Genomic DNA, 18,881 nt, shown 5'->3' with positions numbered 1-18,881 from the left:
AGGTGGCAGTGGATAGAGCACCAGCCCTGGAGTCAGGAGTACCTGAGTTCAAATCCGGCCTCAGACACTTAACATTTACTAGCTGTGTGACCCTGCGCAAGTCACTTAACCCCAATTGCCTCACTTTAAAAAAAAATGGGGGGGGGGGAAATGCTTAAAAGGCACCATAATAAATAAAATAGTATCAGTGCTTAATATATATGGATTAAATGTCATAGTACTAAATACTTAAAGGAAAAAATAATCACACAGAGAAAGAGCAAAACTGTAATAGTTGGATACCTCCACATACACCTTTCAGACCTGGAAAAATCTAACAAAAAGATAAACAGCAAAAAAAATTAAGGATCTGAATAGAATTTTTTTTAAATTTAGAAACAAAAAATATTAAATAGAAAACAAAAGAAATACACATACATATACATATATATGTATATGGAAAACCTAAGTAAGGAAACTTTATAAAGACTGATCATGTACTAAACAATAAAAACTTCAAAAGGAATACATAAAAACAAAGATATTCACTACTGAGCTACTGAGTAAAACTTTGTACAACTAAAATTATATTCAATAAAAGGCCACTGAAGAAAGGATTAAAACTTAAATGAAGATGAAATAACTTATTCCTAAAGAAATTATCAGTCAAAGGAAAAATTATAGACTCATAAAACTCAATTTAAACATTGCATCCCTGAAATGATAACAGTAAGACAATATACCAAAACTTTTGAGAAAAATACAAAGCAATTGTTATGGAAAAATATATCAGTAAATACTTTTATCAACAAGAGAGAAAAAATAGATGACTAAATTGGGAATGGAAATAAAAATGTAAGAAAAGCAACAAGTTAAAATACCTCAACTAAACAGAAAAATAGAAATTCTAAAAATCAAATGAGTCTACAAAACTGAAAGCAAAAAAAAGCACCATTGAATTTATAAGTAAAATTAGTATCATTTTGAAAAAAAACACAGTAAAATAGATAAGCTGTTAACTAATATGATTTTTTTCAAAGACAGGAAAAACCAAATGACCAACATCAAAAATTAAAAAGGAGAATTCACGATAAATTAAGAGAAAATAAATGAATTTATCAGAAATTATTTTGGTCAATTATATGCCAGAAAAACTGATCATTTACATGAAATTAAGGAATGTTTTAAAAATTACAAATACTTAGATTATCATAATAAGAAATAAAAATTTTAAGTAACCTAATTGCAGGGGAGGAAATTTAAGTCATAAATCAACTCCTAAGGTATGGATGGAGAAAGACCAGACTAAGATGAATTTGTAAGGGAATCCTGTCAAATATTCAAAAAAACAATTCTAATATTAAATCATCTGTTTGCGATGACAAAGGAAAAGGGAGACTAACAAATTCCTTCAATGTTACAAATGTGTCCTCAATATCTAAATCAGGCAGAGAAAAAGTAGAGAAAGAAACTATAGACCAATATATTACTGATTAATATTGATATAAAAATATTCATTAAAATACTGAATAGTCTACAGCAATATATATATATATATATTTTTGGCGGGGCAATGGGGGTTAAGTGACTTGCCGAGGGTCACACAGCTAGTAAGTGTCAAGGGTCTGAGACTGGATTTGAACTCAGGTCCTCCTGAATCCAGGGCTGGTGCTCTATCCACTGTGCCACCTAGCTGCCCCCACAATATATTATTTTTAAAGTTATATACTATGGATAGATTGAAATGTGGGGATGGTTCAATATTATGGAAACTATGAACATCAAAGACAACAAAATCAATAAAAAGTATATGATTATGTCGATAGATACAGAAAAGACTTTTGACATACTATGACACCCATTTATGTTCATTAAAAATCCTAGTAATAAAGGGACCTTTGCAACAATATGGTAAATGGTATTAGTCTAAGACTAAGAGCCAGCATTATATAAAATAGAAGAACACTAGGGATCTTTACATTAAGATCAAGATTAAAGCAAGGATGTTCATTAACAATACCATTATTTGATACATTTCTATAAATGCTAGCTCTATCAGTAAGAAAATAAATTACTAAAATAAAAGGCAAAGAGTAAACAAAATTCTTGCTTTTTGTATATAAGATGATTTACTTAAAGAATCCTAGAGATTCAACTAAAACATTCATCAAAACATTTGATAATTTCAGCAAAATAGCAGAATATAAAATATATCCCTATAAATTGTCAGTCAGGTTGTTTCAAATGTCTTTGTATAGTTATATGGTATTAAAACTTTAAACTACACTAAGACTTTGGGACAAACTATATGACCAATAAAACCCAACAAAATAAGAAATGGACATTTCATTCAAAGTTTTTATATTTTATACAGATTGTATAAAATATTGGGGAGTCCACCGACCAAGACAAGGGCAGAAACTATAGAATACAACTACAACACATACACAATATAAATTAATTTACTTATTCAATGCCATGTCAAACTACCAAAGAGCTACTTTTTTAGAGCAGAAAATAATAATAAAATTTGTCTAGAACAAACTATCAACAAGCTCTAGGGAAAAGTATGAAGGAAGGGGACCTACCAGCATCAGATCTCAAAGTGTACCATAAAACAGTATTACCAAGCTTATGTAGTACTGGTTTAAAAAAAAAAAAAAAGAAATCTGATAATCAGTGAAGCAGATTAGGTATACAGCATAAGGGGAAGCTAGGTGGCGCAGTGGATGGAGTACCAGTCCTGGAGTCAGGAGGACCTAAGTTCAAATCTGGCCTCAGACACTTAACACTTACTAGCTGTGTGACCCTAGGCAAGTCACTTAACCCCAATTGCCTCACCAAAAACCAAAAAGGCATACAGCATAAATGAATATAATAGTGTAGTGTTTCATAAGCCAAAGGGTGCAGGGTAATATTATTAGACAAAACCTGCTAGGAAAACTGGAAAGCAGTATAGTAAAAATTAGGTTTAGATCAACATCTCACATAATATACCAGAATAAACTCCAAAACATGCATGGCCTAGATATAAAAGATCAGAAAGGAAATCATTTATGCAACTAGAGATAGTAGAAGAGTTTATGACCCAAAAAGAATAGAGGGGATCATAGGAGATAAAGTGGATAATTTTGATCACATAAAATTGAAAAACTTTTACACAAAATCACCTCAGCTAATATTAGATAGGAAACATCTTCATAGCAAGATATGAAATCCAAAATATATAGACAGCTAATTAAAAAAAATAATCAAAGCCATTCTGAAATATGAAGGTGCAGTTCTCCAGGGATGAAATCTAAGCTATGAACAATCATATGAAAAATTTTCTAAATCACTGAAAATAATAGAAATTACCATTACAACAATTCTGAAGTTTCCCCTTACACTCATCAGTTTGGCAAAAAATGACCAAAAAAAAAAAAAGAAAAGAAAAAATTATAATTGTTGAAGGGTTGGTGGGAGATCATTGCAGTAATGTACTGTTGATAGAACTGTGATGCATATTTATAAAATTATGCCTAAAAAGTCACTAACCTATGCATACCTTTGACTCAGAGATACCACTATGAAGAATATAGCATCTTCCATTATAGCAAAGAACTGGAAACTTAAGTAGGTACCCATCAATTGGGGAATGGCTGAATAAGCTCAGCTATATGAACAGAAAGTTATCTTATTATACTAAGTAATGAAACTAATTCAGAGAAAACTGAGAAGATTTATATGACCTCATTCAAGAGTGAAGCAAGCAGTACCAGATGAGAAATGTATACAATTAACTACATTATAAAGAAAAACAAGTCTGAAAGATGAAATAACTCTCTGATCAATACAATGACTAATCCCGAGCACCAATAATGACTCATGCTACTCCCCCCACACACCTCCTGCCAGCAGGGTGATGGACTAGCAGTACAGAATTAGATAAACATTTTTATGAGGCCAATACGTATATTTTCTTGTGCTTAACTATGCTTTGTTACAAGATTTTTAATTAGGAAGGAATTAGAGGGAGACAAGAGATAGTGATGCCTCCTCCCCAAAACAGAAGAGAGTCATTGAAGCATTTTTTAAAAAACCTACAGCAGAGTTCTAAGGAAGACAAAGATAAGGAAGCTTTAAAACTACCATGGTAGGTATTGTAGGGGCCAAATTTTAACATGTACACATACATATATATACACCTATACATAGGTGTATATATAGGTGTGTGTATATAGATGTATATGTGCATATTGTATATATAAGAAATGTGTTATGGAAATCTATAATTTTATATATAATTCTCTTTTTCAGTTATTTTTTTTTAAGTAAGGCAATTGGGGTTAAGTGACTTGCCCAGGGTCACACAGCTAGTAAGTGTTAAGTGTCTGAGGCCGGATTTGAACTCAGGTACTCCTGACTCCAAGGCCGGTGCTCTATCCACTGCGCCACCTAGCTGCCCCTTTTTCAGTTATTTTTAATGATAATAACTATTCCTAATTTGGTTTATTTTATAAATAATTTAATGAATCAATAATATTGTTATAGTTTACAGCACAGGTAACTTGAATTATGCCAGATGTATGTATTTAATACTAAGAAGTCATTCCTATGTTGTAATGTTGATTTTTTTCAGAATAACAAAAATATTTTGTGTGTGTGTGTGTGTGTGTGTGTGTGTGTGTGTGTGATCACCACTTATATTTTCAAGTTAGGAAGGACCCTAGAAAACCCAAGCTAAGAGATTGTACAAGAGTGACTTGCCCAAGATCACACAGGTAATAAATAACAGAGCTAAAATGAAGATCTGGGTCTTCTGACCTCAAATCTAGCACTTGTCCCAAAATCACCACAATGCTTCCCAGAAGGCAGGATGCCTCCGACGTTCCTTTCCAGTTGCTATCTGGCCAAGAGATTTGCTCTCAAAAGGGGAATACAAAACTTTAACCTTTAGGAGAACATGCTTGGAGAGCAAGTGCAATCCTTAGGGCTTCTTCCCCGTTTTAAGGCCCTGCATTTTCATATACTGGCAACAATTCCATCCTATTCTTGATAGATCCCATCCACTTCCAGTTTAAAAAAAAAAAAAAAGGAAATTGGCACATGCATACCTCTTTCCACAGAGAACACAGGAGGGGAGGCGGGTAAGGGAATAGAATCACAAGGGCAGATTTCCCATTTTAAAAACTGCTGAGCTCATCAAATACCTCTGTAATCCCAGATAGGACGGGAGAGCAGGCAGCTCCCTAGCTACTCTAGTGAAAAGAGCTGGCTTTGGAGTCAGACGATCTGGGTTCAATTTTGGGTCTGCCAGCTACTACCAGAGTGACCTCGGGCAGGTCCCTTAACCTCAGCGGGCCTCAATTTCCCCATCTGTAAAATGACGAGGTTGAGCTAGATCACCTTTAAGGTCCCTTTCAGTTCTAAATGTATGATCCTAAAATTAAGCTTGGGGAACAACTCGACAAGGAGAGAGATAAAGGATTCCATTAAGCAGGGGGGATGGGAGTTAGCAGGCAGAACTAGCTACCACTGCAGGAAACGACTAGGCAGCTCACCGAAGACAGTGTCCACCCTCCCCCGCCCCCTCTGCGCCCACTGCTCCCCCCAAGGGCTGATGTGACTCCATGTCCTACACAGAATAAGATGAGAAAAATACCTTCCTTCCCACAGGCTGCCCTCCTCTCTGCCCATCCTGCTACGGCCTCCAAACGCTTCCCAGTCTGTTCAAGCCTCATGCATTAATTTCTCTTAATTTGCTTTGACAGGGATGCGCGCTGTCGTGTAAAATGAAATCATCCTGAAGCATTGGGGGAAAGGGGTGGGGGGAGGGGGAAGGCTGGGAGGGAAACCGAGTGGAGGGGGGAGGTCTGGGAAGGGAAGATGGGGGAGGGGCCTCCAGAAGAAGGGAGGCGAGGAGGGAGGGAAAGCCAGACGCTTTGCCAGGTAGAGCAGAGCCCGGTGGGGCTGAGCAGGGGCTGCTCTGATCGATGAGCTCAGCACGAGCCAAGAGGCCACCCAGCCTCCTCGCTGCACTGCAGTGCAGGGGCCAAGCCAGCCCTCGGGCTGCGGCTCCACCACCGAGAGACTGTGACCCGGAGCCTTAACCGAGGATCACAGGATTCAAAACGGGACTGAAACCATCTACCCAACCGCACATGTGACAAATAAGGAAACTGAGGCCCGGAGAGGGACAATGGCTTGCCCCGACGTCACAAGGTAGTGACAAAATGGCTGATTTATAAAATAGTCCCTTGGAGGCCACAGAATGTTTTGTAAGCTTTTAAACACCCCCCCCCACACACGTACTATATATCTGACTTCCCTGTTATAGATGAAAAAACGGGTCTGTAAAGTTAAGTGACTCAGTCAACAAGCATTTATTAAGCACCTACTTTGTGCCAACCAGGCATTGCTAAGCACTGAGGGATACAAGGTGCTCCCATTCTAATGAGACAGATAGCATGCAAACAACCACCCCAACAACTGTACATACAAAATCTATATATTGTAAATGAAAGGTGATCCTGAAGGCCAAGCCCCCTGCTGAAGAAGGCACCTTTGGCATCTGGAGCCGGTCCCCACCTGGTTCCAACTTAACTATCCATCACTGCTCACCTGCATGAATCTTGTGGTCTGGCCAAATTGGCCTTCTTGCTGTCCGGCACATATGACACTCCACCTCTGGTCTTCCTGCCTAAACACTGCCTCTCCCCCATGTCTCCTCCTTCCCTTGGGCCTCTTGTCTACATTCCTTCCAAAGTAGCTCAAGAACCCCATTCCCCAAGAAGCTTTTCCTGGTCCTATCCAACTGCTAAAGCATACCCTACAAAATTACCTGTATATACCTGGTATAACTGTATCTACTTAGGTGCATAGATATTGTTTCCTCAATAGGAAACATTCTCCTTGAGGGTAAAGATTTTTTTTTTTTACCTTGGTTATCCTCAGTGCCTAGGGGCACATAAGTACCTGTTGGTTGTTTGATTACCCAAACTACCACCACTAGGAGGTGACCAGGGAGGGACTTGAACCTAGATATGTTGGATCCTAAATTCAGCCATCTGCCTTGCCATGATCTACCTTAGTTCCAGGGAAAGAGGAGGAATGCTAGATCCATAAAGACCTTGACATCCCTGAAAGCAGAGGGAAGGAAGCCCAACAGAGAAGTCAGGAATGAGAAAGGATTTGAATCTCTTTTGGTACAGCCAAACTGGCTTTCTCTCTGTTCCTCCCATGACACTGAATCTCCCACCTCCATGCCTTTGTCCTGGCTATTCTCTATATCTGAAATGTAACTCTTCTCTCAAATGAAGCCCAGAACAAATATAATAGAATACTGTTGTACCATAAGGAATTATAAACCAGTGTTTCAGAGAAACCTGAGAAGGCTCATATGAACTGAGGAGAGTAAAGTAAGCAGAACCAAGTGAACAATGCATACAACAATGTTACAAAAATCACTTTGAAAGTTGAAAGAACTCTGAGCAAAAAAAAAATTAAAAGAAAAAAATTTTTAATTATAAATTAAAAAAAAGAAAATGAGCAACGCAATGAATAATCATGATTCTAGAATACTGGTGATGGAACATGACACCCACCTCCTAACAGAGTGACTAAGTATAGAATAAGATATATATCTCTATGTTTATATCCATATCTATAGAGATGGAGATAGATATGTATATTTAGACATAACCAATATGGGAATTTTTTTTTGGCCTGGCTATTCATATTTGTCATATGGGTTTGTTTTGTTTTCTCCCAATGGTGGGGGCAGGGTGGTTAGGAGAGAAAAAAAATTATTTATAGTTTTGGATTCCATTTTTTTAATTCATTGAAAAAAAAAGAAATTTAATTGTAAAATAAATGTTTTTTTTTTTTTAAAGATGTGGGGGCAGCTAGGTGGCGCGGTGGATAAAGCACTGACCCTGGATTCAGGAGGACCTGAGTTCAAATCTGACCTCAGAAACTTGACACTTACTAGCTGTGTGACCCTGGGAAAGTCACTTAACCCTCATTGCCCCACTGCCACCCTAAAAAAGATGTGGCTCAGATCACCACCTTGACTTTGAAACCTCTTCTGATTCCCCCCTGCCCAACAGCTAGTGCCCTCCTTCATATAGTACCTTGTATTAAACTACATTGTATATCTATGCTCAGGTGGTTCTGAGACAGGTTAAAGACCATCATTTCCAAGTTTTTCTAATGGGAATAGAGAGCCTTGGGGGACCTTACTAATCTTCAGAAAGAATAAGTACTACACTGTACACACACTCATCAGTGGGTCTACCATTCTGATCCCTTCTCTCCAATCACGTGGCTACAACGTGAATTCAGGTCCTCATCACCTTTCACCTAAATTACTGCAACACCTCTGACTTAGGTGTCTCATGACTCCAGTCCATCCATCTCAGTGTTGTCAAAGTAATTTTCCTTAAGTGCAAATCTGACAACGAAATTCCTCTGTACAACCTATTCTAATGGACAAAATATAAATCCCTCCAATGGTCTCTCTTCACAACCTGACCCTCACCTACCTTTCTAGCCACAATGGATGTTATTTTGCCTCTGACTGACATATACTCATGACACAAATCTCTTACTGCCATGCCTTTGCACGGAATGTCTATCCTACACTCCTGGGATACATTCCTTTCTTACCTCCACCTCAAAGAAAATCTCTCTTCCTTTTAGACCTCAGATATCATGTTCTGCATGAAGCTTTTTCTGATCCCCCCAACTGCTAGTACTCAAACTACCTTATGTGTGCATAAATGCATTAATGTCATAATTATAACTGTATAAACATACATATATGTACCTGTTGTCTCCTCCATTAGAATGTAAATTGATTGTTGAGTAGGGATTTTTCATCTCTGTAAAACACCCCTTCCCCAAGGCCTGTGTAACTAACATAGTACCCAGAACATAAGGAGGTGTTCCAGAAGTACTTGATGGATTTCAAAGGAAGGGAAAGAACATGGAAGCCGCCACAATGAGCAATGGCCCCATCTTCTCACAATAGCCTTGCCTTCCTCTTTCTAATCTAACTTCACATTCTGTGGCCTAGTAGATGGGCCACTGAGCTGTGAAGCAGGAGACGTGAGCTTTAGGCACAGCTCCACCATTACCAATCAATGTGACCTTGGGCATCTTCAGTTTCCTCAGCTGGGGATTGCAGCCATCTGTTCTCCATGTCTAAATGGGATGCAAATAGGGGAAAAGAAGATAGAAGGTTGAAAAGTACTTTTAAAAAAGCACACTACAGAGATACAAAAGAGGGCTATATGCTACCATCCATGCTTGGAAGCTTTCTGTGCCTCATCAGCACTCCTACTTAAAATTGCTTCTCCAAAACTCATCTGATTGAAACAGAGTGACCTATGACAGTCACACATCCAGCTCAGGAGTAAGCAACAGCAAACACTGATTTGGTGGTGAGGGCTAGAGTGCATCCTATTTCATGACTGACAACTTGAACTTGCCACTGCTAAAACAACTCATGCACTCTGAAGCTGGTGGAGACAGAGGAATTCACTAGCAGCCTTGTTCACTCATGGCAAAATCTGCTTTGTTTACAATTCACCCATTTCTCCGCCAACATGGTGCAATGACCCAGAGGTGATATCCGGTTTTGAGTCTCTCCCACTGCCACTGACTACTTGTATACGTTTGGGCAGATCACATCTCCTTTCAGCATCTCATCAGAGGAGGCCATGTCTAAGGTACCAGGAAGGGCTGGAGGTGGAAGGACCTTAGAAGTCACTTCATCCAACCCCCTCATTTTATAGATAAAAATACTGAGGCTCAATGAATTTAAGCGATTTACCTAAAATCACACAGGTACCAAACGGCAGAGCTAGGGTTTGAACATTCTAACAGACCACAAGTCTCTGAGTCATCTCTACTGTCAGCCCTATTATTTCCAGTACCCTTCTTTGAGACCTGACACATAATTGCTTCCATTTCCCTGCTCAGGGCTGGTCTTGGGGATTCCAACCAACCCAATGATGTTCACCACTGGGCAAATGGACTAACCAGGTCAATGGGACAGTTGAGGAATAAAGACAGCATGGATCTGAAGTCAAGAGGACCTGGCTCTGTGTCTCTGGTACTAACTCCTGCTTCAGCTTGAGATAGTCCTTTCACTTTTGTAGGCCTTAGTCTCCTGATCTATAAAATGAGGGTTGAATTAGATGTCCTCAGAGGTCCCTTCTAGGTTGAAATTCCCCTTGTTTGGACAAACCTTTTCCCCACCAGCTAGTAAAAAACAAAGGAGGGGGCAGCTAGGTGGTGCAGTGGATAAAGCACTGGCCCTGGATTCAGGAGGACCTGAGTTCAAATTCGGCCTCAGACACTTGACACTTACTAGCTGGGTGACCCTGGGCAAGTCACTTAACCCTCATTGCCCTGCCAAAAACAATACAAAGGAAAGCAATATTCCTATTGTTTGCCTTGACTGAGGCCTGGGCCCACCATTCCACAGATTACTACAAAGAGAAAAAAGTGGAATTTGGAATTGTAACTATATAAAAAAGTTTATTTGTAATGCACCAGTGCAAAAGATCAGCATTTCAAAGGATTTAGAGTGGGAAGGGACTACAGGGAATTGGATTCAAAACTTTTTTTGATCTTGTACCCTATCAATAAACATTTTTTGAGCCCACACTTCCAATATGCTTATGAATTACATACATGTACTACTGCATTCATGTTATATACATTACAAATATAAAATCCTCTGGCATTTAAAGTCCTTCAGAACCTGACCCTCCAACCTAGCTTTCTAGTCATCTTACACCATAATTCTTCCATACACATCCCCATGTGCATTTACTGGGATCCAGTGAACCTGACTGGCCTCCTCGCCATTCCTAGAACAAGATATTCTCTGACCAAGTCTGGCCATTTTCACTAGCTTTTCCCCATGGGCCCTCCTCCTTCCTTATCTAGGCCTCCTGGATTCCCTCAAGTCCCAGTTGAAGTGTCATCTTCTATGAGAAGTCTTTCCTAATATCCTGTAACACTAGTAAACTTCTCTCTTTTGTTTATCTCTAATTTATCCTGTTTCTATCTCCTCTGTATATGGTGATTTTCTCATTATTTCCTCCATCAGAATGTGAGCTCCTTGAAAGCAGGGACGGTCTACTGCCTTTCTTTGTGCCAGCACTTGGCACAATGCCTGACAAAAGGTAGATCCTTAATAAATGCTAGTATTGACAGACTGACCATAAAAATACACAAAATGGAAATTTTAAAAGGATGAGAAAAAGGAAATAAAATAATGAAGTATCTTATTATTATGAATAACATTTTAAAAACTTTATTCTATTTTGAACTTAAGAAATAAAACAATGATTTCCATAACATGGTAGAACAGGAAAAAAAGATGATTGTACATGAAACTACAAATTCATTATGTACAACTTGCTATTCCTTTTAAATATATAATAAAATTATCATGTACCTTTTTTTTTCCTTTTTTTATTCCCTCCTTTTCTCCACCCTAGAGATAGGTAGGGACTAGCATTAGGAACAAATATATGTGTGTGTGTATATGCACATATACACGTGTATATGTAAAACCATTCTATATATCTATATATCATTTTTAAAGAGAATGATGTGATTGAATATGCTTTGTAATTTTTACGATCTTCATCACTGCTCTTTATAGCAGCGCTTTCTTGCTTAACTATTCAAACTTGTTAAAAGTGAGGGGTTTTGGGGGCAGCTAGATGGCGCAGTGGTTAAAGCACCGGCCCTGGATTCAGGAGGACCTGAGTTCAAATCCGGCCTCAGACACTTGACACTTACTAGCTGTGTGACCGTGGGCAAGTCACTTAATCCCCATTGCCTTAAAAAAAAAAGTGAGGGGTTTTCCCCACCTTGAGGTAGGGGAAAATTTTTACAGGAAGTAGAGGTAATAGTGATTCCAAAAAAGTGGAAGAAAGAAAATATCAATCAAGCAGTTAAAGAAAATTCATATACTTGGTCAAGTTATATGTATTGAGGTCCACATCTTCATACGCAATCCCCTCCTTTCTATTCTTCATATATGGAAATGTTCATCAATCCAATAAAGATTTTATTAAGCACTTCTATGTGTCAGGCACTCTGCTAAGTGTTGGGGATACAAAAAAGGGGCAAAAGACAGCCCGTACTTTCAACAACCTTACAATATAATGGGAAGAGGTAACACGTAAACATATACATACAAAGAACACTATGTTCGTGTTTGTTTTTCTCAAGTAAAATAAATTGAGAAAAAGAAAAGAGGAAATTCAATTTTCAACTTCTGCAGATAGGAGTCTTTTAAATGTTACTTGGCTGACTTTATTTTCTGCAGGCAACATTTAATTTTTTAAAGTCTTGCTAATTGTAATGGTTTCATACTATCATTTGCCAAAATGGCAAGGTACAATATACATTTGTTGATTGATTGCTATTTCCTCCATTAACAATAATGGATAAAAATCCATATTTCAAATAATCTTCTTGATAATTCTGAATTTGGGGCCCTACTTCTTGCCAAATCTGATTAGATGCTCATTGTTCTTATCTTGCAATGTGGCTAGTGAAGAGCTTGTACTTGGAGTAGAAGTGTCAATTCTGCCATTTTCTTGTTGTTTAATTGGGCTTACACTATCATCATCAATCTTCAGTGTCTTTGTCCAAATCTTTTTAAGTTAATTGACTATTTGAGGAGGATTAGTTTTGTTAAAACCAAAGAATAAAATCTATAAATCTGCTCAACCACCACGTAAATTGCAATATGTCCCACAATGTGTTGAAATCAAATGAATGAATGAGGATTCCACCAACAATCCCTCCTCAACATAGGATTCCTGCTGATCCCTCAGGATACCTCTAATATTATTATTGACATGTGAACAGTGAACATCAGGCTACCTCTAATATTGTGATTGACATGTGACCAATGGACATACATACAGATGAAGTAACGGTGACAAAGTCAAGCTGCACATTATATAAATAAAATGTACTTTCTTATTTTTTAGACAAATATAAAATTCCAACAATTATAATGGTTTCTTATTTGACCATCAAAGAACTGGAAGCTATAAGTAGTTGTAACCTCTTCAGTTAAAATCTCCTGCATTACCTATCAATAAAAGTGTTAGGCCATCCTTAGACAATTTAAATCTGGCTTTAGTTTTTTTCTTTCTTAGAAATGTAAGTTATGAAAGGCATCTTTTTCAGAATAAGCCTGTTACACAAACATTAAAAATTTGTTGATCAGTGTATCCACCTTCTTTGACTATTTTCTTCAAAACATTGAGACATTTAACTGTTGTCCTCATTTGCACTGACTGCTTCTCCACTAATTTTAACATTATGCAACTGAATTCAATTTTTAAAGCAATAGAACCAACCAGGGCTTGCAGTAAAAGTTTCTTCACTAGTCATTTCATTTACATTTTCTTGCACGGCCTGAAATAAATGTAAAGTTGTATCTGAATGGCTGCTCTGCTAAGAACATGTTTTTGATTGCAATTTTCAATCCATACAACTAAAAGACATTCTATTGGGGGCAGCTAGGTGGCACAGTGGATAGAGCACCGGCCTTGGAATCAGGAGTACCTGAGTTCAAATCCGGCCTCAGACACTTAACACTTACTAGCTGTGTGACCCTGGGCAAGTCACTTAACCCCAATTGCCTCACTAAAAAAAAAAAAAAAAAAAGACATTCTATTTCTATCACTGTAACACTTCTATTCCTTGTAGTTGTTTGCTAACCACAAAAAGATAATGCGACTTTAACTTTTTTTTTAATTTGCCTGTATGTTTTATAATATTTTGTACTATAGATTCAGGCATTCTGACATTCTATTTTTTAGTTGCTATGACCAGGTCAATGAAATTAAATTACATCAAAATTTTTGTTCTAATGTAGTAACAAGCCTCTCCCTTCTCTTTTGCACTGGTGATGTTGCCATCTGAAGTATTCTTTATTTTGTCCATTTTGTTAAAGGCTTCTAAAAATAATGCAACTGTTATAATATGTGCAGCAGCAACACATCATACCCACATGCAACAATAAGTAAATACAGACTAACAACATAGTAGTTTGTTAAAAAATCCTCAACTAGCATATGTTGTACAATTGAATTTAGGTTCACATTAAATCCATTAATAGCTGGCATTTTGGCTTGCATGAAATCATTTTATAATTTTCACTAAACTGAATTTCACATTATTCAAACTCATATTAATCTCAACCTACCTAGAAAGAGCTTCTGCTGCTGACATGTAGTGCAGTGGGCAGGCAGTGTAAGGGACCCGCCCATGTCCCTGGCAGAAAGGCCTAGAATTTCTTTGGCCATTCCTCAATTGACGGGTCCCCATTTTTTGTATCTATTAGTCTTTTCCTACTATCTTTGACCTCTTTAAGGGTAGACTCCTACTAATGGTATCACCAGGTCATTTGGACATAGTTCCAAATTGTTTTTCAGAATGTTTGAACTAATTCTCAACACCACCCTCACATCAGTGTGCCTGTACACCCACAGTCCCTCCAACAATTGGCTTTTTGTCATCTTTGTCAATTTGGTGGGTTCCAGTGTCCTTTGTCTAAACCATACTAACTCCCTTGGGAAGGCAGGAATCCATTCCTCAGATACTTGATAAATGACACAGGAATACAAATCTTGAGTTTACAATTTGCCCAGTAATTCATAAAATAGGTAATTCACATGGCAAATGTCCATTACAAATGATATGCCAAACATATAAGTTCTATTCAGGACAACTTCCAAACTACCTCCAGCTCCAATCTTCAAATGTGAGGTTTATAAAGAGGGCAGAATAGACTGTTAGAGTCAATAAAGGCCTGGGAGTTGAGCTGTACACCTCTCCTCTGCCAAAAATAAAAGTCAACTCCAACCTCTCTCGGAGATGTATAAATATTGAATTACCACGGTAACACCCTCCTCTTTTGCATCAGAAAGGCAAGGGAGATAAACAAGGTTACCTTGGAGAATAAGGGAAGGTCTGCAGAATGAGACATAAAATTTTTGGACACAGTTAATGTGGGAATTTGTTTTGCTTGACTATGCAATTTGATCCAAGGACTTTTCTTTCTCTGTTTACAAATGGGATGAGGGAATGAGAACAAGAGTATAGAGAATGGGATGGGGAAAAGGAGAAAAAAAGAAAAGAGTGATTGAGGCATCTTTTATTTTTTTTTCAATTCAGTAAAGACAACAGAAGGAAGGCCATAAAGGCCAGACAAGCAGAGACAAGCTTTGAAAGTTAAAAGCTGAACATGTCATATATTTAAAATATATACCAAATGTGTAAATATACATACATATATAAATTTTAAAAGAAAAGCAAATAATAGAGACCAGAAGTCTCATGTATGATCCTTTTTTTCTGCTCTACTATGTATATGGAAATGCCCATTTTAAGTGTTTGATAAGTTCAGAATTTTAAAAACCCATTTAAATACTTAAATAAAAGACAAAAAAAGAAAAAGAAAAGAAAATATTTCTTGATCATATTAAGTGAAGAAAGTGCTGGATTTGTAGTCACAGAACCTGGGTTGGAATCCCAGCTCTCTACCAATAACAAGATGCATGATTGTGGACAGGTGGCTTCCCTTCTCTGGGCGTCATCTGTAAAATAAGGAAATCAGATGATCCCCAGGACCCTTACCAGCTATAAATATACAATCCAATGTTCCTCCAATCAATAACGAGAATTTTAAGAATCAATAACTAGAACCAGAACTAATACTTCTTATTTTTTTTAAACCCTGAACCAGTTACACATACTTCAGCTTTCCTTTCCCTCCACTTCATCCACATGTATTCTGACACAGGGAAATCTCTGGCAGAGTCATTAGGATTGGAGAAAAGGAGGTCAATGTGACCCAATGGTACTAAATATGGTGATCGATTTACAACAGCAGCATTCCGAAAGACTTTCATGGACTCTGAGCAAGAAGGAATGCTCAAAAGTCAGCTAGTGGGGAGGAGGGAGGGGGCAAAATGGTGGTATAAAAGCAGAGATTTGCCTGAGCTTTTCCAAATTTCCCTCTTAGTGACTTTAAAATAAAGCCTCAAAATGAATTCTGGAGCCATAGAACCAACAAAAGGACAGGATGAAGCAATTTTCCAGCCAAAGACAACTTAGAAGGTTGGCAGGAAACATCTGTCTTACTAGGGTGAGAGTAGAGCACAGTCCAGTACCCCAACAAGCCAGCAGCAGACCATGGGGGTGACTGAATCTGCAATGGTGGCATTCAGAGCTCTCAACCAAGAGATGGTAAGAAGATTAAAGTACTGGTCAGAAGGAGATTACTGGGGACCCTTTGCTGGCAATAGGTGCAGGACTCTGTTGCACTGCCCAGATATGGTTCCAGGTCACAGTCACAGGGTGAGGAGGCGCACTAGCAGGACCCTCCTCCCAGTTCCAGAGCAGAAAAGAATGCTTTTTGTCGCTCATAGACCAGAGCACAGGTCAGGACAGTAGTGACCACACCTCTCCTTAGATCATATTACCCTGGAAGACCTTAAAACTTACTACAACCTCCCCCTGCAAAATGAGAGATGTTGAAAATAGGATGAATGAAAATACACAATAATCATAAGCATGTAAAAATTTACAGCAACTTTCTCTGATGAAGGCCTTATTTCTCAAATATGTAGGGAACTGAGTCAAATTTACAAGAATACAAGTCATCCCCCAATTGATAAGTGGTCAAATAATATGAACACACAGTTTTCAGACAAAAAAAAATTAAAGCTATCTAGTCATATGAAAAAATGCTCTAAATCAATGTTGATATGAGAAATGCAAATTAAAATAGCTCTGAGGTACCACCTCACACCTATCAGATTAGCTAACATGACAGAAAAAGGAAATTACAAATGCTGGAGTGGATATAGGAAAATTGGGACACTAAAGCACTGTTGGTGGAGTTGTAAATTGATCCAACCATTCTGGAGAGCAATTTGGAACTATGCACAAAGGGCTATAAACCTGTAAATATCCTTTGACCCAGCAATGCCACTACTAGGTCCTTATCCCAAAGAGATTAAAAAACAAAAAGGAAAAGGACCTATATGTACAAAAATATTTCTAGCAGCTCTTTTTGTGGTGGCAAAAATTGGAAATTTAAGGGGATGCCCATCAATTTGGGAATGGCAGAACAACGTGTGGTATATGATTGTGATGGAATATTATTGTGTTATAAGAAATGACAAGGAGGATGATTTCCGAAAAACCTAGAAACATTTACATAAACTGATGCAAAATGAAATGAGCAGAACCAAAACATTGTACATAGCAACAGCAATATTATAAGATGATCAACTGTGAATGACAGCTATTCTCAGCAATACGATGATCCTAGACAGTTTTGAAGGACTTATGATGAAAAATGCTATCCACTTCGAGAGAAAGAACTGATGGAGTCTGAATATAGATCAAAGCATACTTTTCTTTATTTTTCTTGAGGAGGGGTAATTTGTTCTGTATTTTCTTTCACAACATGACTAACATAGACATGTTTTGTATGACTGCACATGTATAACATCTCATTGCTTGCTATCTTAATGAGGGAGGGAGAGAATTTGGAACTCAAAAATTTTAGAAAAAACAAATGTTAAAAATAGTTTTTACATGTAATTGGGAAAAAAAATTTAAGTCAGCTAACCAAACCCACACCTGGAAATAGAAATTTCTTCTGCTATATACCTGACCAGTGGCCATGCAGCTTTTGTTTGTTAGGGAAGTTTTGCTTACATTCAGCCAAAATCTGCATCTTTGCAAGTTTTTAACCATAGTGCCTCACTTTGCTCTTTGTAGTTAAGGAGAACAACCCTAACCCCTCCCTCCCTCAAAAAAAGACCATGTTCTCCAAACTGAACATTTCCAGCTCTTCTTACAATCTTTATATGACACAAACTTCAAGTCTAACTTAAAGCTTGTCATCATCCTGGACACATTCCAGCAAATGTGGTGCCTAAAACTAAAGACAATACTCCACCAAGGACCGAGTACAGAAACAAGTCTGTTTCTATCACTTAACAAATCAACAGACATTAAGGACTAAGTACAGAAATCAAGTCCATTTCTATCAATCAAACAATAGGTATTTAAGAATTTATGTGCCAAACACTTTGCTGGGCTGGGGATAGAAGACCAAAAAAAAAAAAAAATCAAACTGTTCCTGCCCTCAAGAAGCTTACAATCGAACAGATAAAATACTTATGATAACACAGATGAAATGTAGAACAAATACCAAGTAGTATTGTGAGTGGGAGGGTCAGAAGAGACTTCAGGAATTCCAAAAGGTAAAGGTAAGGAGGAAAAGCATTCCAGACATGAAGGCAACCAGTGCAAAAATGAGGAAACAGCATCAAGCGTGAGGAAGACCACACTTTAGTTTCCATGTATGGATGAAGCATGTGAATAGGAATAACATGTAATAAAAGTAGAAAAATAAGTTTTCTGCCAGGTTGTGAATGGCATTGAATGCCAAACAGGTTATATTTTATACTAGAGGTGATAAGGGACATTGGAGTTTACTGATTAAGGTGGTCAGAAACCTATACTATAAGTAAATATCACTTAGGCAGCTGTGTGGAAGATGGATTAGAGTAGGGAGAGATCTGAAGCAGAGAAACCAATTAAAAGGCTATTTCAATAAGCTAAACTAAATGATAAGGGCAGTTAGATGATGCAGTGTATAGAGTGCTGTGTCTAGAGTCAGGAAGACTCATCTTCCTGAGTTCAAATATGGCCTCAGACACTTACAAGTTGTGTAACCCTGGGCAAGTCACTTAGCCCTGTTTGCCTCAATTTCTTCATCTATGAAATGTACTGGAGGAGGAAATGGTAAATAACAGCAAATACTCCAGTATCTTTGCCAAGGAAACTCC

The 18,881-nt window shown here is 37.8% G+C and overlaps 1 protein-coding gene across 7 annotated transcripts in view; it reads right to left on the bottom strand.

The window, feature by feature from the left end:
- Positions 1–18,881, bottom strand: part of AATK (apoptosis associated tyrosine kinase) — a 224,825-nt gene that overhangs the window by 169,889 nt on the left and 36,055 nt on the right. The window contains exon 1 of one of the 7 annotated variants that reach the window (XM_044000030.1): positions 5,624–5,741. The exons of the other annotated variants lie outside the window; for them this stretch is intronic. Within the exon in view, the coding sequence (XP_043855965.1) occupies positions 5,624–5,702 (79 nt within the window). The 5' untranslated portion in view covers positions 5,703–5,741. Of the gene's footprint in view, positions 1–5,623; positions 5,742–18,881 lie in introns of those variants that run through there. 7 annotated transcript variants of the gene reach the window in all.

The sequence above is a fragment of the Dromiciops gliroides genome, chromosome 4 (assembly GCF_019393635.1).
Source record: "Dromiciops gliroides isolate mDroGli1 chromosome 4, mDroGli1.pri, whole genome shotgun sequence".
In the NCBI taxonomy this organism is placed as follows: domain Eukaryota; kingdom Metazoa; phylum Chordata; class Mammalia; order Microbiotheria; family Microbiotheriidae; genus Dromiciops; species Dromiciops gliroides.
The sequence above is the reverse complement of the archived record's forward strand: the minus strand, read 5'-3'. Positions and strand labels throughout refer to the sequence as shown.